Source organism: Rhipicephalus microplus, chromosome 4 (genome assembly GCF_043290135.1).
Source record: "Rhipicephalus microplus isolate Deutch F79 chromosome 4, USDA_Rmic, whole genome shotgun sequence".
Lineage (NCBI taxonomy): Eukaryota > Metazoa > Arthropoda > Arachnida > Ixodida > Ixodidae > Rhipicephalus > Rhipicephalus microplus.
The window spans coordinates 79,688,634-79,714,512 of record NC_134703.1 but is presented as its reverse complement, the minus strand read 5'-3'; the positions used below and the strand labels follow the sequence as shown (position 1 = coordinate 79,714,512).

General features: G+C 48.9%; 1 protein-coding gene across 1 annotated transcript in view; it reads right to left on the bottom strand.

Moving 5' to 3' along the window:
- Nucleotides 1-19,289, bottom strand: part of LOC119172145 (histone-lysine N-methyltransferase 2A) — a 92,198-nt gene extending 72,909 nt beyond the window's left edge. The window contains exons 1-3 of the mRNA XM_037423157.2: nucleotides 19,082-19,289; nucleotides 15,453-16,719; nucleotides 3,246-3,419 (exon numbers count right to left, since the gene is read on the bottom strand). Coding sequence (XP_037279054.2) covers nucleotides 3,246-3,419; nucleotides 15,453-16,719; nucleotides 19,082-19,249 — 1,609 coding nt within the window. The 5' untranslated portion in view covers nucleotides 19,250-19,289. The remainder of the gene's footprint in view (nucleotides 1-3,245; nucleotides 3,420-15,452; nucleotides 16,720-19,081) is intronic.
- Nucleotides 19,290-25,879: the final 6,590 nt, after the last annotated feature.

Here is a 25,879-nt window from a genome sequence, read left to right as displayed (position 1 = left end):
CACACCAGTAACTTGATCCCAAAGATAGATAGGTTCAAATTAACATATCCGACTGGGGCTGCTAAGGAAGCCATTCCACGTATTCAGCTGGCCAAAGCAAACTACGATGTCGCCATTCAGATACTATCAGTTCGCTTCGGCGGTCGCGACATGCTAGTTGATGACCATCTAAACAGTTTGCTGTCAGTCGCACCAGTTCGAAGATCTGCCGATGTGACCATGCTAAGAAACCTTTATAATGAAACCATATTCTGCATCAACGCCCTAGAAGGTCTCGGAGTGTCTCCAGGAGAGCACTGCACGGTGCTGCGGCGCGTCCTCTTGAAGGAGTTACCTCCGGACCAGAGCATCTTATATCGTCAACAGCAAAAGGAAGCGATACTAGCTGAGAACGACATGGCACTTCAAGAAGCCTAGTTGCAATAAATGAAAGACATCGTAACTTTTATCAAAGTTCAAATAAAAAGACGGGAGGAAAGTAGTGTCGAAAAACCGATATCGCCTACAATCCGGCTGCCTACGCAGCGAGACTTGAAGACACCAAAGCCACTTTGGCCCTCCACTACAGCTTTATAAGCAGAAGTTCGATCTACGTGCCCGCCTCCCGCATCTACATCGCAGCCCACCGCGACTCCGCAGCGGGCCACAACTTCGCTTTCGACAAGCTTCACGACTCCTCTCACATCGACGTCGCAGAAGGCCGCAACTTTGCATTTGATCGACCTTTTGACTATAACGCCAATTCCAATGAGCTTTAAGCACACGCTGCAAGACCTGTCACTTTCCACGCGACCCAGGGCATTTCGGTGCAAGGACTCATCCGCAGGGCACGCCGTGAATAGTTTGATGAACAAGCAAAACCTTGGGTGCACAATGCGTATCGAACACAAGGACCTGGTTTCCCACGGCCTAAGTGGCAGCTTGCCAAAGCAGTCCTATTTTCAAGGCCCTAAAGACGAATGCGTGTAGTTTTCGCCACGCAGCACCATGTACTTCCAAGACTTTCCTCTCGTTCTACGAGAGCCCTCCCTCTCGTTCTACATGTGCCTCAGGCCTCATCCTGGCGGTAGGGTCTCCAGTTCGTATCCCTTCAAGCTCTAGCAAGTGAACAATCGGGAGTGCGAGCAGCAGCGCTGCTACGGGCCACACTCAACCGAGCATATGCATACATGCATGCCATGATCATCTACAACGCCATTAAACATCACACGAAGATAGCGCCTGACGCCACAGACCTGCACTGGATGTATGAGCGCCACACTGCACAGCTCCAGCACTACGCCATGTGCATCATGCAGGGATCCAGAGCAAACTAGGGCTCTCGCGAAGCGGGACACACCGTGATCGACAAGTCATCGGGAAACTCCCGCAGCGATGTCTCCAGAGACGCAATCATGACTCAATCATGACTCAGACTAATGCACCCGAAAACGTCAGCGCAATGTGCGCCAATGTGCGCGATGTCGGGACGAACACCGACAATCCGCTACGGGCAAGAGAGCATGTGGGCGAATCTCCGCTACCTTCGAGCGCGACCGAGATTCCCGTCCTTGGCGAGGTCACTGGCCAACCAAACCTGGAAGCTTTGGCATCGTCATCGTGCACATCTAGCAAGAAAGAAGAATAGTAGTCATCGACTTCAGAGTCTTTAAGCAGATCAAAGGCTTCTGTGAGTTCCAATCAGATGCACCTATGCAGTGGCGATGGCTCTAAGTATGCTGCCATGACTCAATCTTGTAAGCGGTGGATGTAATCACTTGCGACGCCCAGACAGACTCCAACACTCCATGCCGACAACAGTGAACGTAGAAGAGTCTCTGACACATTCCAAAACAGCCGAGACTGCTCTGCTTGGCTGGGTCACTGCACAACAGAACCCGGACTCTTCTGGATCATCATCTATGTCGTGGAGCGATGCAGAATTATCATCGATCTGGCCTTATTTTTCAAGCTCCAATTCACCTGCAGACCAAGCGCAAAGGCTACCTCACTCCTGAAGCGGTCAAGCAGGGAATGATCAAGCAGCATCGCCTACAAAATCATCAAATGCATCATAGCAGCAGACGACGAACATCACTCTTATGGTGAGCGCAAATTATTGGGATGCATTGGAAGTCCACAAAAGCTGATCAAAGTAAGACTCTTTTTACTAAAATCAACGTAAAAAGTGCAAAGGCACCACAAATTCCTCTGGGCAACACAGCGAGCATAGACAAGCCCCCCACCCCCCCACCCCCTCTAGCTTCATCATAGCTTCATCACATCATTGGCAAAGCCCTCCATCGCCGTGTAATACCTCCTGCAGACTCACTTAAATAAAGCTTTCTGAAACACGCGCAACTTTGCGGGCGCGTGAGTGTGTTACAAATAAAGGAAGAAGGGGCGCAGGCCCAAGCAAGAGCCACGGGCGCTGGCTCGCGGAGTTGTTCTGTTGACCTTCGATGCAGCCAAACAATCGGGTCCGGGGCTCCTGTTTGTTTTTAAAAGAACACATTCACCGTATGAGGGACATACTGACAAATGTGATATTGACAGCACAAACACATTTCAAATGCCCATACAGCTGCTACCACAATAAAATTTACCTAGGGCAACAGCTATTTGGATTACCATTGGTGGGTTTAGAGCATAAAATGAGCAAAAAATACTCAGTAGAAGCAGCTGTAATGAAGTGAGAAGTAATCTATAATGGCAAGCTACAAGGAGGAGGTTGCATAAGTGTATGAGAACATGCTGGTGAAGAAAGAAGACAGAAGCATAGAATGCGGGCAAACATATGTTGGAGCATGTTTAAAGTAGTGTATGGAAGCAAAAATTTTAGCAAGGTGTCGGCCCTCTCAAGTGTAAGTTCATTCTTGGTAGCCTCTTGCAATCACCGCTTTCTCCTGCAACTAACACTTGCCAAACACATAATCCTGCTATGCACTGGCTAATTAAGTTAGCTTGTTATCCACGATCATCTGATAAAAGCTTCCAAAATGAGAAACAAAAGTAAAAGAGACATGCACATCATAGTGTGTCTTTTAATATTTGCCTCTCATTATGTGTACCAGTACAATATTGCTTTGTAATATGCTACACGGTTGCTTATACTGCACAGCTTGTAACCCAATAAATGAACAAAACAAGAATGACCTCCGCAATGAGCGACGGTAATATGCTCATGTCTCATCTTTTCAGGTGAAAAGTGGGGAACACACCAGAATGCATTGACTCAAGAGACGTCCGTATGCTTTCGAACTTACCATCCTTGGGGCAGACAAACTTCTTGGGCTTCCTCAGGAAAGCAGCATAGAACCGGAAGCAAAAGCGGCATGCGTATTGGCCGTAGCGAATGGAAAGCTCGGCCGAGCGCTTGTACTGCTGGCAGACACTGCACTTGGACTCACTTGAGGTCATTGATGAGCCTCTCTCTGCCCCTGCAATTAAGCAAAAAAAGGTCACAAATGTCAATCAAAGCTAGAAGACAAGGAACTTCTATTTCAGTGAACAAACAAGCCAGGCATATCACGTACGACGGGAATGACTGCCTGCGATTACGAATATTTTTAAACATAATTGCACTGTATTTATTGTGCAATGCAAGCAAACTTATTTCCTACATATCATAGACGGAACAAACAATGTTAATCTGCATTTGGCCTTTCTTGCGGCATGAAGAATCGGTGCAAAAATACAGCAAGCCCAAAGGCAAGAACACATCAACGCGCACTTACGTAAACTTTAGTGACAAACTGCTTTCTGCAAGCAATCGCTGAAACCCCCATCATGATGTGGTACTATTTAGAGGCGACATCCACTGCATGCACCAATCACAGCAAATTAATGTTGCAACCTTATATATTTGTCTAAGCCTCATCACCACTGCTAATTTACCGCGATACATGGATTGGAATAGAAAAACAGATGAGGTAGTAAAAATGGAAAGATTGTCATTTTTTTGTGTTGATGCATAACCTCAAATGTTCCGCCCCGCCGCGGTGGTCTAGTGGCTAAGGTACTCGGCTGCTGACCCGCAGGTCGCGGGTTCAAATCCCGGCTGCGGCGGCTGCATTTCCGATGGAGGCGGAAATGTCGTAGGCCCGTGTGCTCAGATTTGGGTGCACGTTAAAGAACCCCAGGTGGTCAAACCTTCCGGAGCCCTCCACTACGGCGTCTCTCATAATCATATGGTGGTTTTGGGACGTTAAACCCCACAAATCAATCAACCTCAAATGTTCCATACAATTCATTAAACCAGTTTTAACAAACATGCTTATTTTATTAAAGATATCCTGCATTATTGCCTTTTCTGCAAATGTGCATTAAGGATGAGTTGCATTCACACTCGAGCAAGCAATATAATCCATTTTGTAACAATATGCACAATAGGAGATTTTCCTAATCTGCAAGTGCGCTTCCCTTCTATGCAGTTTGTCCTACTAATGACAGCTAGCCTTTTACTAAAAGCAATGTATTCGGGCACGGTTTGCTCACGCTATGACATGAAAAATGTTGACTCAGTCGTCTTGTTCTAGACACAAATAACACACTTGCAACAAGGACCTCAATTTCACTTGAGACGCCATCGGTGCCACCACTAGTAGGGCAAATATGCATCACAGAGAAGCACACTTGCGGGTTAGAAAACTCTGATATGGTGCATAAATTAACAGGTCTAACTAAGTCACTGCTACTGAAAAGCATGCTGGTGGTATTGTTCCATGGCAGGTTGAAGGGTTAATACGATAGAGTGCATGGTAGCAGTACCAACATACCCAGCATAGAAGGGGAATTAAGGTACAAAGTATACAAGGTTTGTACCACAACGAACACGAGACCAAAAGACAGGGAATTGTGAGAGAAAGACTCAATAGCGGTGGGGCTAAAGAGACCCTCTTCTAACTTGCTATAATGTTAACAGAAAACCGGATATGCACTGATCTATACATTGCCTCCAATGAACGCGAGCATCACTGGAAAGAAATTAGAGCTAGTGTTATCAAGGCATGCCACATGCTCTCTCAACATGGCAAAAATCAATTTATTCTGATTATGCGCAAACCTCAGTACATTAGCAGCCGCATGCAAAGCGAAACCCACAATGTTCACTTGCACAGAAAACACAGGCAGAGTTGATGCATCAAAGTAAATTTGTGTTCCTTTATACTGAGCAATGGCTAATCGAAATAACAAAGAAAACCACCAGGCCTGTGCGAAACACGTGAAAGCCGGACGAGTGGCCTTCCTAAAGGCCACTGTATTCTCTTGGGGCAACTACTACAAGTACCATTGCAAGGTACCCACAATACCAATCGCCACAATTTTCGCAAAATATGGATGCACCCACCACGCCATTACTGACAATTATGCGGAGCCACGAGGTACCCATCACATATCCGTAAGGCATAATGCACACTTTATTGATGCTGTGGCTTCAAACAGCCCACACATTATGCAATTCGCACTGTGTGACAACTGCCTGTTATTTCACTCTTCTACCAAGCTATATTGCATCTTTTAACAAGATTCCTAGCCTGACAATGCTTGTACAAGGTCTTCTTGCGTAGGATTTTCAAGCACCGGCATGGCCCTGTGCTATACAACTGTCATACAGAGGGCCTGGATTGAAATCCCGCACGATCTCAAATACTTTTCCTTCTGTTTAGCAGTCATGGACGTAGGTGGTGGCAGTGGACAGCTAGGCCATCACAACCGGCTGTTGTAGAGATGTCATAACAGTTTTCACTGTAAAAAAAAATGCCAGGCCTGCACGGAACCAGTGGCAGTCGCAGTGGAAGATGGGAGAATGGCCCTTCAGAGCCTTTTTTAAAACACTTTTGGGGCAAATACTACAGATCCACCTGCATGACCCCAACAACACCGTACATCATTATAATTTTTGTGAAGTAGACAAGTACCCACCACATTATGATTCATATTTTAATAAAGTGTGCTATCCGCCACACACCTGTAAGGCATCGTGTGCCCTTTGTTGTTGCTGTGACTCATGATCATGAATTAAGGCTGAGCCTTTTGCAAAGGTTTTAAAACAATCAGCAATCCACTCGTTACGCAACCTACAGTGCTTCATTGAGGCTTTACTCTTCTAAAAAATCTTTATTAGACATCTTAACACGACTCCTTCCCAAACCTGAAGCCTTCAAAGCTTCTGCTTGGTGTGGCTTTTTGTAGTAATATACTGGGCTCCCATGCGGAGTGCTCGGGTTCAAATCCCATTCTCTCCGGGATATTTCCTTTCTTTTCTCTTTTCGTGTCATAGCTGTTATGGATGCCAGCAGCGGTGGTGTTCATACGTGCCAGAAACGGCCGCTGCTGTGATCTTATAACAGCCTTCGCTGTAAAAATGTTTAGCATCCACAAGCAGTGTACCTTCCCCGAGTTCACCCATGTAATAGAGGTCAAGAAGCACCCGTATTCTCATGCAGAGTCCCTATGCTACATTTTTTTCTTCCTTTAGTATTTTGTATTGCAGCAAATTACTAGTAGCAGCATTTTGCACTCAACATTGGACATTGACCTGAAGCTATGTGCCATGGCTAGCTGTATTAAAAGCTCCGCACACTCTGCAAGACATTTCTATTTTTGTGTTTATTAGAATGCGAAAGTGAACATAACTTTCGCTCAAGCCGCAACTACCTCAAAATGACGTGCGTGTGGCCTCCGGTTTGAAATTTCTATCATTCTCGTGCCATGTGAAGTTTCGTACTCTGCACACACCAATAAGCCATCAAGAACTGCACTTGTTTGTTTGTAATGTCCAAACCTGGCAAGGGGTACAAGTGCACTACCAGGTGAGGTATTCGATATTGAGGATTGTCAAACATTGTAGTGGAGGTATTGGTAGACCGATTCTGATGACATCGAGTTTTTAAGCCCTTTAAAAGGTCTCTCACCAGGTTAGGGCACTGTGAACGAGCTTGCTCGGTGCCTAGATCAGTTGATGGAAATCATGTCTGCTAAACATGGCAGACAGGTGTAGAACAAAAATTGCCAAAACTTAAAACGGGAGGCTGTGTTATCTTCCTCTCAAAGGAAAAATGCTCGTAAAGAGAGTGCCTATAACGCGAGCACTACTTCTCACATTGTTCAATGTGTAGCCTCAGTATGTGTTGCTGCAGAGCAAGAGGAGAAAAAAACAAGAGTGAATCTTGTCATGCTCACATGACATGCTCCCCCCCCCCCCCCCCTGTAAGCAGCACTCGTGTATGCTAGTCAAGACAGACGGGGTGCGTTTCAGCAGTAAAACTTCCCTCATGGAGACATGGTGATTGTGTAGTTTAACTTCTTCATTGTTGTTAAATAATGGACCGATTTAAAAAAATCATATTGTGGACACCTCAACCGTGCCATGGAAAAGGAACGCCTGTGCACTTATTTACTGCTGTAAACTTTACAGCAAGTACAGTTGCCAAGTGCCCACTATGCCATTATTCATCATTTTGCAAAATACCGACTTCATGAGTGCAAGGCAATATGTGCATGTATACAGTTGCACACTTATTTGATGAAGTGACTGACGATGACAAATACTTATGGCTGAGCATTGGATGAGCTTTTAGACTACCACCTCGTTCGCCAATTCACACATTTTGAGACCTGCAGTGATTCTACGCTTCTGCCATGCAATACTATGTCTGGTAACAAGACCTTTGAACCTGCATGACGCCAGTATAGGGCTTTTAGAGCCCCACTCTTAGGCTCCTGCACCTGCGTCGAGCCGCATTGCTGTAGATGGCATGTCCAAGAAACATTAAAACTAAATGACGGACATGAAAAACTAAATAAAAAACAAAATGCCCAAAAACTGAATCTGGAATCTGTGCTCTCTAGTTGGCAATTGAGTGTTCTATCACAGTGGCAGTGCTGGAAACTCGTTTGCGAATATTGGGAAACACTCAAGCTTCAACCGGCCGGCCGACCAACGGGCCGGGCGGCCGGCCAGTATGTACCAGGGTCACATACCCGCTCCGGCCAGTATGTACCAGTGTCACATAACCGCGGACGGGTATGTGCCACTGGTATGCATGTATGTGCCATAGGTGATTGACACATCCACCCAAGAACGTCAAGAACACACATTGGTAATTTTAACGCATGGGCATTAAGAAAAAGTTGGCATCTACAGCATTGGCCCTACAAATTCCAAGAATAAATTGTGGTTGGGCACCATCCACAGAAGATCATTTATGTAGCAGTGTCAAGGCCTACAGTCCTCGCGAGAATCAGCACTTCATATCAGCTTACCACTTTTGCTCTTGCTAATATCCATGTTGCTCCTGGCATTGTTATGCAACCGTAACCATCTAGTGACATAAAACATATGTGGCTGATTAACCACTGCTGTGCTTGCATTTGCACATATCTTTAGTGCTACTTCGCAAGATTTCATAGAAAAAAATTATAACACAGTCACCTTCCATTCACAAGCTTTGCATAACATCTATTCCCAACATGAGATTTTGATTACTTACTGACACAGTGACTTTTCAATCGCAACAAATGATGCCAATGCCGAGGCATGAATTTATGCAAAACAAGCTTGTTAACGCTATCACATCAATATTCCTACACAGTTGTCCTGTCAAACAAGGATTCGCACTAACCTTTGTAATGTAGGGTAGCAAACAAGTAATATAAAACAACAAGACATCACACAATGCTAACTCTGCAACAAGAGTGCAGTTTAAAGCTTCCCACCCACTGCAAAGTGCTCAGCCATAATTCTTCATCATCATCAGCACCGTACAACATCAACAAAGTGCACATAATACCTTTCAGAATGGCAGCGGGTTCCTCGCTTATCTGCAAAAACACGAATAATGACGTAGTGCGTGCTGTCCCACTTCACAAAACTCATGACTTGAGGCGTTGATTGATATTGCCGCGCGCTTGATCTGCCAGCGCAAAAGAGGCAGACGAAGTGGCAGTTCCCCTCGTGCCATTGTTCTGTTTTTTTGGCTGCGCTGAGCCGACCGCTCTTCGGACTTTTGTGAGGACGCCTTAAAAACGTCTCCTGTCTTTTTAACGTGACATTTTAATGGTGGAGGTGCTGGGTAACCTCACCTATGCAACAGACTCCTTCTAGCAGCCGGAACGTGACCCAAAACCCAGAGCTTACGCCGGTACACCGTTTCAGTCGGAGGATTCGAGGACTGTCCCCCGAGTTTGTGCCTCACAGTACAAGTACGTCGACTGGTATGGAGAATACTGTTGCTGTCACCGCTTCCCCTGCCGCTGGAGCCGCCGCTGCTCCAACCGCTACACCCGCAGCTGCACCCACTCATTACACGCTGCAAAAACCACGTGTTCCGAGTCCCTTCCGTGGTGGCCTCTATGAAGATGTGGAAGATTGGCTGGCTGAGTACGAGTACGTAGCGGATTTCAACGGGTGGGACGAAGTAGCGAAGCTCAAGAATGTGTACTTTAGTCTTCTGGATGGTGCTCGCACATGGTTCCAGAACCGCAAGGGCCTCCTAACGTCGTGGCATGAGTTCTGTCACAGGCTCCGCGAAACGTACTCGAGTCTCGATCGTCGAGAGCGCGCTGAAAGGGCCCTCCAGTCCCGCATGCAGATGCCTAATGAAGGTGTGGCTGCATACGTGGAGGATATGGTTCATCTGTTCACTCGCGCCGATCCAACCATGCCGGAAGACAAGAAGCTGCGACACTTGATGCGAGGTGTGAAAGAGCAGCTCTTCGCTGGACTCATTCGTAGTCCGCCTAGAACGGTTGCGGAGTTCCTCACTGAAGCCGTCGCCATGGAAAAGGCGCTGCAGCAGCGGAACCAGTACGATCGGCAAGTGAATGCTACCTATACCACCGGGCTAGGCTCGTTCCCGACCGACGTGGGAGCGCTTCGCGAGCTGATACGTTCGGTTGTTCGCGACGAGCTGCAACAGCTGCAACAGCTGAACCAGGCGCAGCAGCAGCCTTCCACGAATTGCATCGCCACCATCATACGTGACGAAGTTCAGCATGCGCTCGGCACACCTCGTCGCGAGACACCAACGCAGGTTGCTGCACCACTTCAGGCGTTCGCAACTTCAAGTGAACCTCTAGGGGTGACCTACGCAGACGTATTGAGACGCACCGTTCCGTCGTCCACGACACCATCCCCAGTGAGTGGTTTCCAGCGCACCACTTATACCGACACGTTCGAACACAACGCACCTGCACCAGTCCCACTACCAGCCGCAACCCCGTACGCCACACTGCAGTCCGCACAGGTGGTCCCTTATTTTGCAGACACTCGACCCGTCATGCGTAAATCCGACATATGGCGCATGCCCGACCGACGACCGCTTTGCTACCACTGCGGTGAAGCGGGTCACCTCTACCGAGACTGCCAGTACCGCCGACTTGGGCTGCAGGGTTTTCCTGCCAATTCACCCCGCCCCCGGTTTGGACAGAGACCACCAGAAATTGAAGATTTTATCGCTCGGCAGAACGTCCCACTCAGGCGTCAGTCGCGTTCACCGTCACCGCGGTCGTCGTCTTATTCAGGCAACGGAAATCGAAGGCCGCAAGGACGGTCTCCGAGCCCCCGCCTGGAAAACTAACGCCAGCGACCTTTCGAGGCGAGGCCGCTGATTCTCGACGTGATGAAGACCTCGCCCTCCAATCGACGCGACATCGGACCAACGGAAATTCGACTACGCCGGCGCCTGTATCCCAGCTGAGCGACTTTTCAATGGACATACCTGTGATGCTCGACGGTCGCAATTTAACTGCCTTAATAGACACTGGTGCTGACTACTCGATTATTAGCGGACACTTGGCACGTACCTTGAAGAAAGTGATAATGCCTTGGACAGGATCGCATGTACGTACAGCTGGCGGACATGTTGTGACGCCGGTTGGTTTGTGCACGTCCAGGCTACAAATACGAGGCTGCACGTTTTTGGTCAGCTCCATCGTGCTACGTGACTGCTCCCGCGAATTAATTCTCGGCCTCGATTTTCTTCGGGAATATGGCGCCGTAATCGACCTACGGCGACGCTGCATTTCCTTTTCGACAGTCAACGCTACGTCAAGGGACTCCAACCGCCGTACAACCGCCCTCCGTGTTTCCGACGACAGTGTCACAATACCACCTCGTGCAAGTATCCTAATTCAGGTGACTTCCGAAGGAACCAGTGACGGTGAAACAGTGGCAGAGTGCAACGTCTCCCTGCTGCTGGCGCTTGGAATTTCTGTGGCACGAGGCATCATTGACATTCGGAACGGTACAGCCGAGGTCATGATTACAAATTTCACCAATGAGCATCGTCACCTTTTCCGGGGCACTGCGGTCGCCTACGCTGAAGCCTTGGAGGACGTCATTGAGTGTTTTGCCTGTGAAGACAGTAGCCGCGATGGTCAAACCGTAATAGATGTTGACATGAACAGTGCACTGCCGGAAGAGAACCAGAGGGCCTTGCGAGAGCTATTGTTTGAATTCAGGGCGTGCTTTGCTCAGTCGTCTAAAGTGAGTCAGACGCCAATTACACAGCACAGGATAATCACTTACGACGACGCAAGACCTATTCACCAACAGCCATACCGCGTCTCGCCGACAGAACGCGCAGCTATCAAGCAGCAAGTGAAAGAAATGATCGACGACGGCGTTATCCAGCCTTCGAACAGTCCCTGGTCCTCACCGGTCGTTCTGGTTAAGAAGAAGGACGGTACGCTTCGCTTCTGTGTAGATTACAGAAAGCTCAACAACGTCACAAAAAAAGATGTTTATCCGCTGCCGCGTATTGATGACTCGCTTGACCGACTACGACGAGCGAAGTATTTTTCTTCCCTGGATTTAAAGAGTGGCTACTGGCAAATTGAGGTTGATGAGCGCGACCGTGAAAAAACCGCCTTTGTCACGCCGGATGGCCTCTACGAATTTCGGGTGCTACCGTTCGGACTCTGCTCTGCGCCAGCTACCTTCCAACGCATGATGGACACTGTGTTGACTGACCTAAAATGGCAAAGCTGCCTTGTGTACTTGGATGATGTGGTCGTGTTTTCAACCAGCTTCTCCGAACATCTGAAGCGACTACGACAGGTACTTGAGGCGATTCGGACGGCTAACCTTACGTTAAAGCCGCAAAAATGCCATTTCGGTTACGAAGAACTAAAGTTCCTTGGACATGTCGTAAGCGCAGAAGGCGTCCGTCCTGACCCTGAGAAAACCGCCGCTGTCGCAGCCTTCCCGACTCCTGCCGATAAGAAAAGTGTGCGGCGGTTTCTTGGTCTATGCGCGTACTACCGGCGCTTTATAGGCAATTTTTCGAAAATTGCCGAACCATTAACTAGACTCACTAGAGACGATACGCCGTTCGTTTGGAGTGCTGAACAAGAATCAGCATTCACAGAGCTTCGGCTTCGCCTGGCATCACCACCTGTTCTTGGACATTTCGACGAGGAAGCCGAAACAGAAATTCATACCGACGCCAGTAACGTCGGTCTGGGCGCGGTACTCGTCCAACGGCAGGAGGGAATTGAAAAGGTTATCGCCTACGCAAGCCGAACCCTAACACGCCCGGAGTCAAACTACAGTACCACGGAGAAGGAGTGCCTTGCTGTCGTGTGGGCAATTGCTAAGTTTCGACCTTACCTTTACGGCCGTCCATTCAGAGTAGTGACGGATCATCACTCGCTGTGCTGGCTTGCGAACCTCAGAGACCCCTCCGGACGACTGGCAAGGTGGAGCCTACGTCTGCAGGAGTACGACGTCACTATCGTGTACAAGTCCGGTCGTGCACACGAAGATGCGGACACGTTGTCACGCGCGCCAGTTGAGCCTGCCGCTCAGAGCTTCGAAGAGGACTGCCCTTTCCTTGGCTCCGTAAGCGTAACAGACTTGGCTTTACGGCAGCGAGCAGATGCTCAATTGCGACCTATCATTGAACATCTAGAGGGCCGCAACGTATCACTGCCCCAGCATATAACTCGCGGATTGTCATCCTTCTGCTTACGACAGGGCGTGTTGTACAAGAAGAACGCAGCCGCCAGCAACAAAACTTACCTGTTGGTCGTCCCCGCAGAGCTGCGTGAGGAAATTCTATTTGCCTGCCACAACGAGCCTCCATCGGGCCATCTGGGCATCACCCGAACCATCGCTAGGGTACGAAAGTCTTACTACTGGCCGAAACTTGCCGCTTGCGTTAAACAGTACGTTCAAGCCTGCCGCGAATGCCAGCGCCGAAAATCCCCATCTGTTAAGCCTGCGGGATTACTTCACCCTATCGAGCCACCCAGAACACCCTTCGATCAAGTCGGCATGGACCTCCTGGGTCCGTTTCCCTTGTCATCTTCCGGCAACAAGTGGATAATCGTCGCTACAGATTATTTAACCCGCTATGCTGAAACTAAGGCGCTTCCTAAAAGCACGGCTTGTGAAGTTGCTCAGTTTTTCATCGAGAGAATTGTATTACGCCACGGTGCTCCATCCTGTGTCATCACAGACCGAGGAACAGCGTTTACAGCAAGGCTCCTTGAACAAGTTTTTCAGTTAAGTTACTCCACGCATCGCAAGACAACAGCGTATCACCCTCAGACAAATGGACTGACCGAGCGGTTTAACAAAACGATGACTGATATGCTGTCTATGTACATAGACGTACAGCACAAGACGTGGGATGAAATACTGCCTTACGTAACATTCGCGTATAATACCGCTACGCAAGAGACCACACGATTCACTCCGTTTCGTCTTCTATACGGTCGGGATGTTCAGACGATGTTGGACGCAATGCTCCCATGCGACATTGACAACATCGAGGATCTCGACGAAGATGCTGAGTGTTTCGTGCAACGAGCCGAGGAAGCACGTCAACTAGCCCGCGTAAACATCAAGAAACAACAAGGCGTCGATGCACAGCGCTACAACCGCTGCCACAGACAAGTCGATTATAAACCAGGTGACCAGGTGTTAGTTTGGACCCCTGTGCGCTGCAAAGGTCTCTCTGAGAAGCTTCTCAGTCGGTATTTTGGCCCGTACAAAGTGCTACGACAAGTGAGCGACGTCAATTACGAAGTCCTTCCGGACGGAAGCCAACCACCCCGACGCCGACAGCTACGACCCGAGATTGTGCACGTGGTGCGGTTAAAACCGTACCACACACTGTGACAATGTCTTTTTTTTTTACGATACACGCTTCGTTTAGCATCGAGGCGATGCTCTTCAGGGAGGAGGGGCAGTGCCGCGCGCTTGATCTGCCAGCGCAAAAGAGGCAGACGAAGTGGCAGTTCCCCTCGTGCCATTGTTCTGTTTTTTTGGCTGCGCTGAGCCGACCGCTCTTCGGACTTTTGTGAGGACGCCTTAAAAACGTCTCCTGTCTTTTTAACGTGACAATATGTGGGGCTTAACGCCCCAAAACCACCATGATTATGAGAGACTCCATAGTGGAGGGCTCCGGAAATTTTGACCCCTCAGGGTTCTTTAACGTACGTCCAAATCTGAACACACGAACCTACAGCATTTTCGCCTCCATCGAAAATGCAGCCGCTACAACTGGGATTCGATCCCACAACCTGCAGGTCGGCAGCTGAGTACCTTAGCCACTAGACCACCACAGCGGGGAGACTTACGGCGTAGTCGGAACCTTGCAGTAAGGTGAAAATTCAAACACAGTTGGCCTCACCCCAACACAAAGCTGCACTCAGAATTTGCATTAGGCAGTACCAGAATCAGTGAAATTTTTTCTATTGATATGTGGGGTTCAACATCCCAAAACCACCATATGATTATGAGAGACGCCGTAGTGGAGGGCTCCGGAAGTTTCGACCACCTGGGGTTCTTAAAAGTGCACCCAAATTTGAGCACATGGGCCTACAACTTTTCCGCCTCCATCGGAACTGCAGCCGCCGCAGCCGGGATTCGATTTCGCGACCTGCGGGTCAGCAGCCGAGTACCTTAGCCACTAGATCATCATGGCGGAGCGTGAATTAATTATTATTTTTTTTTTCATATCAATTTCAAGTGCTGTTGTGGCTCTGTGGTATAACACCCGACTGCCGTGTACAATTTTTGAGGCACGAATCCCTGACCTGTATTTTTGACAACCATCATGAATTTCTGCTTGCTGATAATGCAGATAACATACAACAAGTATAGACAGACCTTTTTGCACAAGGCGCTATGTACCAAACTTCATTGCTTATATAATGATCCAGACATCGAAATGAACTCTAAATATAAAAAACAGGATTAATAAAGAACAATTTCTCACTAAATGCTACCTGTCCCAGCGCTTAAGTAGTGTCATTTGATAATGTGTTACTTACCCAAAGTTTCTTGCATCGCTCAGTGCTCTCACGAGACAACATACAGTACAATGCACAACTGTCAAAAACATGCTACCAATACCTTAGTTTTCCATAAAAGTGTGTGACGAACGTTCTTGGCAGAGACGGTGTCAGAGCACCGTACCATGCCATAAGTTGGTGGCTGCGGTGTAACCGGGTCTCACCTCTATTCATTCCGTTCAGCGGCGGAAGCCTCCGTTCCCGCTGCTTCCTCGGCGGCTCTGCAATCTCCTCCGCTCCCACTTCTGACGTCACCTCAGACACAACACTTCCCTCCGCACTCTCCTCAAGGGGCTGCCTCAACTTCTTAAGCGTCCGCTGGCTAAGTCGTAGCCGCGCTTTCCGAAGCACCACGTTCCGCCGCGGCCCGCTGCCCCCCGAGCCCAGGCGATTCTCCCACTGCGACTTGAGCAGTCTTGCAATCTTGGCGGCCACCTTGTCCTCGAGAGGTGCCGTCCCCGGTGGAGAGTTGGGAACCTCCGTCGACGGGCCGTCCTCTCGCGTCGCCATGATCTCGGCATAGCGGGACACCATGTCCCGCTTGATGGACTCCCTAGTCGAGTCCGCCGACGAGGTGGTCTGCGATCCCCTCCGACTGCCCTTGAAAGCAAATGGTGAGCCCAGGTTGGCTTCTGAAAGACGAAGCTGCACCTTGAGGGACGGCTTCCACGGACGCTTGCCTTGCACCACGAGGGGCTGGTCAAACAGGCCCATGCGCTCCGCAGCGTTGTCTCCTTCTGCTGTACTCTGGTCTGTCTCCAGGTGGCAGCTTGAGTCGTCCGTCCTGCCAGAGATGCGCTCACCACTGCTGGCTTCCTCCTGCAAAGAAACTCGGCCGGTGCCATCGTCGCTGCCTTCAGCCGTAGCTCCCTCAGAAACAGTCGGCAACTGTGCCCCAATGCCCTTCTTCTTCTGTATGTGAAGCAGCTGTGGCACATCTTCCTCGCTGTCCTCCAGGTATCGCTTGCGTGGGATGATCCGCCTCGATGAGCGCGCACTTATGGCAGGCAGCTGAAAACAACCATTCCGCGTGGTCAAGGCACCGTTACGGCTCTCAGCACTCTCCTTCTTTGGCGGGACCTTGTTACGGCCCCGTTTGGCACGGTCTAAAAGGCGCTGCGCAGCCTGACGGCCCGAGACTCTCCTTCGCTCCCTGTTGTCGTGGGTCTTGGGCGACTTGCCGCGTACTGGTAGTTTGCTCTGCTTGATGGAGACTGCATCACGTGGCCGGTCGGCTGCCTGGTTGCCACCACCACCTGGATCTGGCGGCAGGTTGCTCCGACCCGCGAGTTTTTCGACAGGCTTGGCAAGTATGATGTCATTGATGAACTCATCCTTGTGGCACAGTTCCGAAGGGTCGCCAGTGAAATGTCTTAACTTCAGGAGGGATTTCCGAACATCCCTGGTAGAGAACCCATGGAAGTCATCATCCTGCAACAAAATGGCAGAAATTCATGCATTTAATCGAAGAGAATGGTTTTCGCAGTACAAACATATCTTGTGGATCTATAGAGCAATGAAGTAAAAAACCAGCTCGGCAACAAACACACTGAATGCAATCCACGATAATGAAGAACACAAATGTGACTCGACCAATGTAAATGATGTTTAGCTTGCCACATCCACAATCTATTCTATTAAAAAATCACAAATGTACCTGACATTTTTGCATGGAATAGCAATTCCTTGCAATGAATGGCAATAAAATTTCAGAGAGGGAAAAATAACACAACATTGAGTGATTTTGTTTGGACGGTAATGCACAGGATGCCTTCAACCTTCGAAAATAGGGGAGATTTATCAGTTCACAGAGTGCATCCATTGAAACAAAAGTTCTAAGCTACCACGTGTAAGGCACAGATAGCGAAGCCTGTGGATGAGATACTCTGATGCAAGAACAGTATCCAGGAGGTAAATCTACTTGAAAAGCAAATCGAAAAGGCAGCCATTTCGAATATCAACTATACTCCTTCATCAATCGAACAGATGTTTCAAAGAGGCTGTTTGAAGACAACACATTGCCCAGACAGTGCGCTCGGACGGCTAATAGACGACGAGCTCGAAAGAAAAAAAAAATTGTTCGGCTCTTATGGGTGACGATATCTACCGTCACATTGCACCAGGTTTCACAACACGAAACAGAGGTCTGAAGACATGCAATTTTTCAATGACCGCCGAAATAAAACCGCCGTTAACTCACTTCGTGAATAACGCAACGAAAGAGCGCGCAGTTCTCATGTCAGAAAAACTGTTCTAACGTCACCCCCTGACACAAACGCGAAGATTATAAACGAGACCACGCGCAGAGCGAAGCAGGAACAGCGGAGAGCCACATGGAAGCAGTACTGCAACGCCACCGTTAACACCCGGAAAACGTTAAATGAAAGATACCAAGTGCAAGCGAGGCGCCGTCAAAACAAACACACCCTGCGTCAAGCAGCACGACAGGAAACGGCGGTGAACAACGACATTCACAGATCCACTATGAAAAGTGTGTGACATGAACACGCCGCTTTGTGTTTTCCCACATGGCTGCGCTAGCGGTGCGAATTCGAAGAAAACGTCGCGACGCCTTTTTCTGCTTTTTATTGGCCGACGACATGGCAGCAAACAAGCTTGTGCACCTCCCAGCCCTCTTCTCAGCATCGCGAAGCGTGGCTCCATGCCCGCGCACGCTGCGACATCAACCCCCTCCCCCCGGCCCTCTTTTAGTAAACGATAATAGCGGTCGCTGCACGCTTGAGCAAATCAATCACTCGAACCACAGCAGGAGTAAATGGCCATGTTTGAACACGCAAACGACCGCGTTTTAGCACACTTGGGGAACGATCCATCAGCAATAAAGTGGCCGGTGAAGTATTCAAACAGCGCTTTGAGCGACGATGGAATCGGTGAAACAGCGACATCACTGTAAAGAAGACAGGATGGAAACAAAAATGTTCAAGATCATGTAACCTGCACAAAACAGTCGCTGGCCGGCAACGGCGGACAACGAGCAGCACGGTGGCTCACCAAGATTAGCTACAAAAACTAGTAGATCGCGAGGCAACGTTATAAATGCGTTATGTAAGCGACACCTGGGTTATTGCTTGGAAAACAGGGGCTGTTCGTCGTCGCAGAGATCGGCAACCCGATTTTCGTGACACGCTGCCGCGCAAACAAACGTGAAAGCGCAAAATGTCAGAGCGGAATGCGCGCAGCCCGGCCGAGGTGGCTCGCGACAGCCACGATCACTACATACTGCGACCCGAGTCTAAGTGGGCATTCGCAAATGGTCCTTCTTAGCGTAGTCAATGAAAGGTTCAGTAAATAGCAGCGAACAGAAGGAGGAGGGCAAAGCGGCTAGGCACGCTAGCGGTACACGGGCAAGTTCGGCACACCGACATCGCCTAGCCGAACCCGTCTGGTCAAAAGTATCCAAACTTCTCAGGCTCAAACAAGCTTCACATTGTACCATTGCAAAGCACAAAAGACGAGGACGACACGAGTGCACGTGCCGGACTCTGACAACCGAGGCAGCGGGTTAAAAAAAATGCGAGTTTTGAAACAACGATGCGGCGATGCACGGTGTTGGCACGATCAGGCCTAGGCCTAAGGGCATGTTAAACAGTTTTTGGCGCGTACAACACCTGTTTCAGTAACCGGATGTGTCGATACGCTCGACGAGGGTCCAGAAATTAATCGAAAAGCCAAAATGAGTTATCATGCCACCGATAAAACGTGGAAACGTTGCGATATCGTCGCTCTGAAAAAGACACCTCAAGTACGCAATGTGTCGTAAGGCAGCACCTACCTCATCCGACGCTCCAAACAACTCGTGAAAACAGTTAAAACTCCGCTGAAGGTTTGACACAGCACTTAACGATGGATCACACTGCAGACGACTCTTATTGTCTTCAAAGGTAACACCATTTCTTCCAATTCTCTGTCCCGGACACCCAGGGAAACGTAGTCGCGCCATTTTGGATGGTGCTATCGCGACCTCACACGGCTTGGCGCTTCAGAATGTAGTTCTAAATGTTTCAAGTCCGTGACCTCTTCGAGTGAGCATGTGCAGGAAATATTTGTGTTCTCACCGCGTACAAATTAAGTAGAAGAAACTTTTCTTTTAGTATTGATATTAAGTAAACGCATTTCAGTGCTCAAGCTATTTCTCTTTTTTTCGTTTGGGAACGTCGCTGTATCACTGCGCCACTTCGCGCCATATTCAATGTTATGGGAGTATTTTTATTTGCTTGCCGCACAACAAAGGTGATGTTTTGCCGCCTTATAGTTGTTACGTCACTCAAAAACACACGCAGGGCCACCACTCTAGAGTCTAAGAAACCAAATATGCAGGTAAATACGCATTTCCTTCTTTATACATTGTTTTAAAATGATGAGGCCCGAAATATTCGCAACGGGTTTATACTCGCCGGTTCATTTTCTGTAGAATTTACCAAAAAAACGCTGTAGTAAGCAAATAACACTGTGAGTGATATTTGGAGCGCTTAATAGAAAGAATTTTCTTGCTATTTTTATGTTAATTGGCGAATGCGAGGTTAGTCTATTTGACGCTACGAGCCTTTGCGTGGTTCCAAGCATGGATTACAATTTCTTTTGAGAGCTCACTGAGAATATATGGCTCAGTTGTTGTTTTTTTCTTGTTTTATCGTGTAAGTATACCCGACGTAACTAACAACTCGTGTCACTCTGTCGAGCGACATACCAATTACCGATAGTGCATCGTCTGCTAGCGCGCCAACAAAACCAAAACTCTTATCTTGGTTTCGCATCATAGTTGCCAACCCGATCTGGAAGAATGCCGGTGTTGTTTTTGTTGTTGTTTATTGGAGGGCCGAATGAACTCCTGTTTGGATAGTGTCCGCTGTAAGAAGTACGAAGGTTCGGGCACCTGCACATCTTGGCTCGTTTCCTTCGGCATGAAAAGCCGCCGTGGTAACCATGAGTGGCGGTATGTAATGATGAAGTTATTTTAAGCAAGTATGCATTTATTCAACAAGGTGAACACGTCTATTTGCAAACGCTCCAGTACAAGAATAAAGTCGCGTGAATTACTAGTGGCAGCCAGCGTAAAAAAGTTTTGTCGCGTAGCCCCATCTGACTCGTTTAGATTTTTTGCACGAGCTTAGCGGGGGAATCGTTAAAATATGCAAATTCCGGGAACGAGAGAAGCCCAGTTGAGATAAGCGAACACGTGGAAACATTCATCATGGCGCACTTAGCGCCTGTCAGAAAGAAAGAGTGAATGAAGGAAAGATAAAAAGGGAGGGGGGGAGGAAAGGAAGCCACCGAACACTATGCCGATGACGACGCCTCCATGTAGCCGCTTAATCCGCGTGGCAGTGTCGGCACGGCTTGCGAAATGCGTCGCAGGCAGGTCGCCTCATAACGAATTTTCAAAGCGCGAAAGCGAACGTAAGAGTCATTCCTCACTCCACAACTATATATACACACGCACGAGGCGGGTAAAACAAATAAGCCAAGACGAATTGGGGAGGGAGAGTGAACGACGGATAGGAATTATCCGAGCGCACACACGCGGCTTTTTGTTCCAAGAGCGACCGCGTAGGGGCAGAATTCATTAGGCGCGTTCGAGCGGAGCGCCTCGAAATTGTCAGCGACGTTTCTCCCAGACGTCCCCGACCTTCATTTTCACTTATGCTCTCGCTCACTTGTGCCCATCGGGTTCGTAGAAAAACAGAGAAACCGCGCGCAGCGCGACGCGGCGCTACGGCGGCAGCCAAAGCATTCACACGTTTGGTTGCCGCTTGCGTGGTGGGGGGAATCAAGGGGGGGGTGAGCTGTCTGATGTCTGTGCGCGGGAGAATATCGACCGGACAACGCGTGGGGAGCGAGTGAGGAAAGGAGTCTACGGACGAATCGTCGACTGCGAAAAGAGGCCCGGCAGAAACATCGCGCACATGCGCACGATATCGCACCCCTCTTCTTCTCACTCTCTCTCTAGCGCTCGCTCTCGCATGGTCTCTCGTCGCCGTTCGCTGTGTACGCACGTAAATGTACATTTCTGCCTTGTTTTCGTTTCGCGCGTCTCTCCCAAACCAGTGTCTCGCTCGCTTCCCCTCCTTTCGTTCGCGCCGGTTGCTCGAACGCCCAAATTGTCGCTTTGTTTGTCTACGACGTTGACTCGGGGGCCGCCGACGCCCTCGCCAACAAAATGCGGTCGGCTCCGACACCCCCTCCTTTTTTTTTTTTCCTATAGATCGTTCATTGATGTTTTTGTTACTCTGCGTTAGCTAGACCTATTTTCTGTTCAGGCTTCCCGCCGTGGTTAAAGAGAAGAACGCGATAGAAATGCAGGGCAGCTCCTGTTGTATGTATGCTGAAGTCGCGATATCGTACGGGAACTCACTGCTCATAATCCTCTACCTTCTCCCCACCTCGCCTTGCAATTCTTTCTTGTCTGTTAAGACATCTTTATTGTCGTTCCTATTCATATGCATTTTTATTCGTTTTTCTCGTAACATGCGACCATCTCCATTTTGACTACCCATCACACGTGAGGTCTATTTTCGCGTCGCCGATGGCTGGAGAAAAAAATCTTCAAGTAACCCCCTCCCCAACCTCTACCACCTCTAGAAAAAACAAAGAGTGCACCGTTTCGAAATCTTGCCGCCATATAGCAAGCGCGCGGGAGAAAACGGGTTGACGAAACGCATCGCGGCGGAGATTAAACCGAAAGCGTCAAGAGAAAAGAAATCGACCCTCTCGGATCTAAATGAGGCGGCCACCACCAGCGGCGGTTTCGCGTGTCTCTGGAACTACGAAAAAAAAAAAATGACGCAGCTCCACCGTCACACCCCCACCTCATCCCTACCCGAGGGACGATCGCCCTTTCTCGGTAACAACCACTTTAGCGGCAAAAAGGTCCTCCTCTTCGGGGGCGCAGGCATCGATTTCTCTACGGAGGCAAGTCCAGACGATGCGGTACTTGGTGACGTAATCTCAGCTCCCCGGCGCAGGGCGCCTGTTCTTTGTACACCGCGCTAAAGGGCACGCGTTGTCATTGTTGCGCCATCGCAAAAAGCCCCGCGATCGACTCCCTCCCTCACACAAAAACCATTTTATACGTCACTGCATTCCTCCTCTCTCGGTCGTCCAGTCTCATTTCGCGTTGTTTCGTTCGGTCTCCTTTTACCTGAGGTTTTGTACCCTTCGCGTGGGCAAAGTTAGGGCAGTTAACGCGTTCTCTTTGCAACAGGAGCCCTTCGCGTTTCGCGAGCTCTCCCGTGAAGAAGCACCGAACAGCTAAGCAAGAACTGCTCTCGGCTCATAAGTAGTCGTATACCGACCAGCTCAGCGCATGCTCTTCGCGTTTGCTATTCTCGTAAACGAAAGCCTGCTTCTCTTTGTTCGTCTTTCCTTATTTACTTCTTGTTTTCTCGCTGACTCCCGGTTCCTGACCTCGCTGCCAGCGCCGACATCTTTCTTTTTCTTCGCTCCCCTCCAACTTCGATCGCCGTCGCCTAAAGGTTTCGACAGCCGTCACAGTGCAACCTCATTCTTTTCTCTGACCTCCTCCACATATGTGCTCTGCAGTTCGCGCGCTTTTCGTGTCGGCACCTGATACAACCTAGCGGATGGAGGGGAGTCTAATAGTGACATCGTCCACTATTTAAAGAAAAAAAAAAGGGGGGGAGGGGGAGGGTGTCGTTATTAGATCACCCACCACGCAAGCAGTGGTGACATCGACACCTAGACTACAGTGACTTTCTTGCTTTTGCTTGCATTTGTTAGTCGTATGTCACTATACCTAGCTACAAGCTTTCGTAGAGGCTGTACAATGATTTTTCCGGCATCGTGCTAATATGAGATCCTCATACCCAATTCAACATCGAAAAACACGAAAAAAAAATTCAAAGGCTGGCCGTCTGCTACGTTTACAAACGCTTCAGACGTCTTGATTCACCTGCAGCTTATGATACGCACGGCCGAATCAGAGCCACTATCTCAAAAAAGAAAACAGGCGCGTTTGAATGTCTAATCTTCGGTTTCTTTTGGAAATCAGATAATCACCTCAGATTATTTCTTGATTCATTGATATGTGGGGTTTAACGTCCCAAAACCACCATATGATTATGAGAGACGCCGTAGTGGAGGGCTCCGGGAATTTCGACCGCCTGGGGTTCTTTAACGTGCACCCAAATCTGAGCACACGGGCCTACAACATGTCCACCCCCATCGGAAATGCAGCCGCCGCAGCCGAGATTCGATGCCGCGACCTGCGGGTCAGCAGCCGAGTACTTTAGCCACTAAACCACTTCGGCGGGGCTCAGACGATTTCTTGCAGATGTACATCGGAGGATCCTCACGCCAAAATCGTAGCGATTGCATCAAACCTGTATTCGCAAGAACTAACTTTTATAAACATTCATTCCTCGCGCACGAACAATCACAGAGAAGAATTCATTACCATTTACCTCACCCTTGTTACGCAAAAAGTTCTAATGTTTTCCTTTTGTTTGTATGTGTGTGTCTATATATGTACATCCTCTCCTGCATGGACTACTTTCTGCATTATTATACAAAACAAAATTTAAACAAATAATAAGCTACCTTCCGGATAGTTTCGTTCCCCATCGCTGTCGATGAAGGCGTATATCCTCTTCCTAATTTTATTTTCACGCACTCTAGAACGCGTGGTGTATGTGTGATTTGTGATCGGCCAGCAAAAGGCATGACAGTTGGAGCTGGGGTATTTATGACCAACCCTAATTCTCTTTATTTATTTCTCTTTGTGTTCACATTATTACGTCCCTATGCGGCGCTTCTATTAGCCCCGTGGTGGTTTGTAAAGGTGTCACAGGAGGCGGGAATTGTTCGAGACACGCGGAACAGCAGGGAAGATCCATTTTCACAGTCGCACAGTCTCCGTAGCGACAATCAGTCACGAACAAAATCTACGATGGAGCGAAATCTAGCTGGCCCAAATAATAATATTAATTGCAAGCGAAGATCGGCGTGTGCGTGCCTCACGCACGAATATTTCTTCCTCTGTAGCCTCACATGCTGCTTTTCTTTATTTACTTCTGTTTCTCTCTTTGTTTCTTTTCTTCTCTCTCCCTTTCTTTCTCTCTCTCTCTCTATAGAGGGTAACAAATTCGGCGCTGCGCACGCGATGCCCTTTCACGCCCTTTCCCTCCGCGGCGGAAGCGTAACGACACTGATTGGTTGCGGGCGTGGAGTGAGGGCGCACCTACGCATTCGGCACTGCGACTAACGACTCAGGTTTCGGAGCTGGCGACGGAACGTGCATAAGGTTTACAGACAACACCAATGGGGCAACGTGAAATGACAGGCGACTTCTGAGAAAGATCAGATCGGCACGCCAGAAACGGGTGATCGCCGAGAAGCACTGTCCCGCGACTACATAAGGCGTAGAATACAGATGTGACCGTACGATACCTGAAGCGGAGCATGCGGCGTCAACACCCACATACTAAACCAGCTAACGCGTACAAACATAAAATGAGGAGGGAGGAGGAGGGTCCTGTCACGCGGACCTTCCCCTAGCCGTGATACCCGATTGGTAATGAGCTTATTGCAAGGTGTTGCTAATGCAGAGAAAAATTCAATGCCTTCTACCAACAGTGCGGAGCGTTGTTCCGTCTCCACAGCGCCCATCGCTCAGCAGAGGGCGGGCGAACTTGTCAGTGAAAGCACTGGGGTTTAGGGACAGGGAGGGCAAAATAGACTTTAAGCGGGTAGACTTAACTAGAAGGAGGTTATCTGATTGGTGGCTAAAGTCAAGGCACGAGTGAAAATTAAACTCTTCACTGCAAAGTACGAAACTTCAAACTCACTTTTTAAGGAAAAAATAAATAAATATAGTTCTTGGTATTACGGTTTGGTGGCGCTAGCCACCGCCCGATCTAAAGGGTACAGCCGTATCCATCCATCCATCCATGTCGCGGAGTGCACTCTTTCGGCGACGACTAGTGAAGGCAAGGCGGTGTCGAGTGCCTGAGCGAATCTGCGCCGGCGGCAACGGCAGGTGCTGTCGTACGCGCCGAACGACGAGCTTGACGTGCGTGCTCGTAGCCGCACGTCAAGCTCGTCGGACGCGTTCTTTCGGCCGTTAGAGCGAGGCCTTGTCGTCACGTCGGCGGCCCGCGTCTCTTATTGGAACAACGGGGACGTTGTGGCGCAGGCACGTGTATTCATTATCCGTCCTCGCTTTTTCATTCGTCCCTTCGTATCTCTCGCTGGGTTGCACTGCACAAGAGACCTACCTGCTCATGGTCACTCTCTCCTGACAGTTTTGAACTTAGACAAGATTAACTGATCGAAAGTGCGAACTCTTTCTTTCCTTCTATGCTTGCATGCTTTCTTTCTTTCTTTCTTTCTTTCTTTCTTTCTTTCTTTCTTTCTTTCTTTCTTTCTTTCTTTCTTTCTTTCTTTCTTTCTTCCTTCCTTTCTTTCTTTCTTTCTTTCCTTATATGCTAGCATGCTTTCTTCTTTCGATGAACATGCATTGTTTGTACTGCAGCTTTAGTGACCACCTTAGCCTGTGATAAGCAGGCATATACTTCTACGCGTACGTTTAGGCCATGTGTAGCGCTTTCCGATT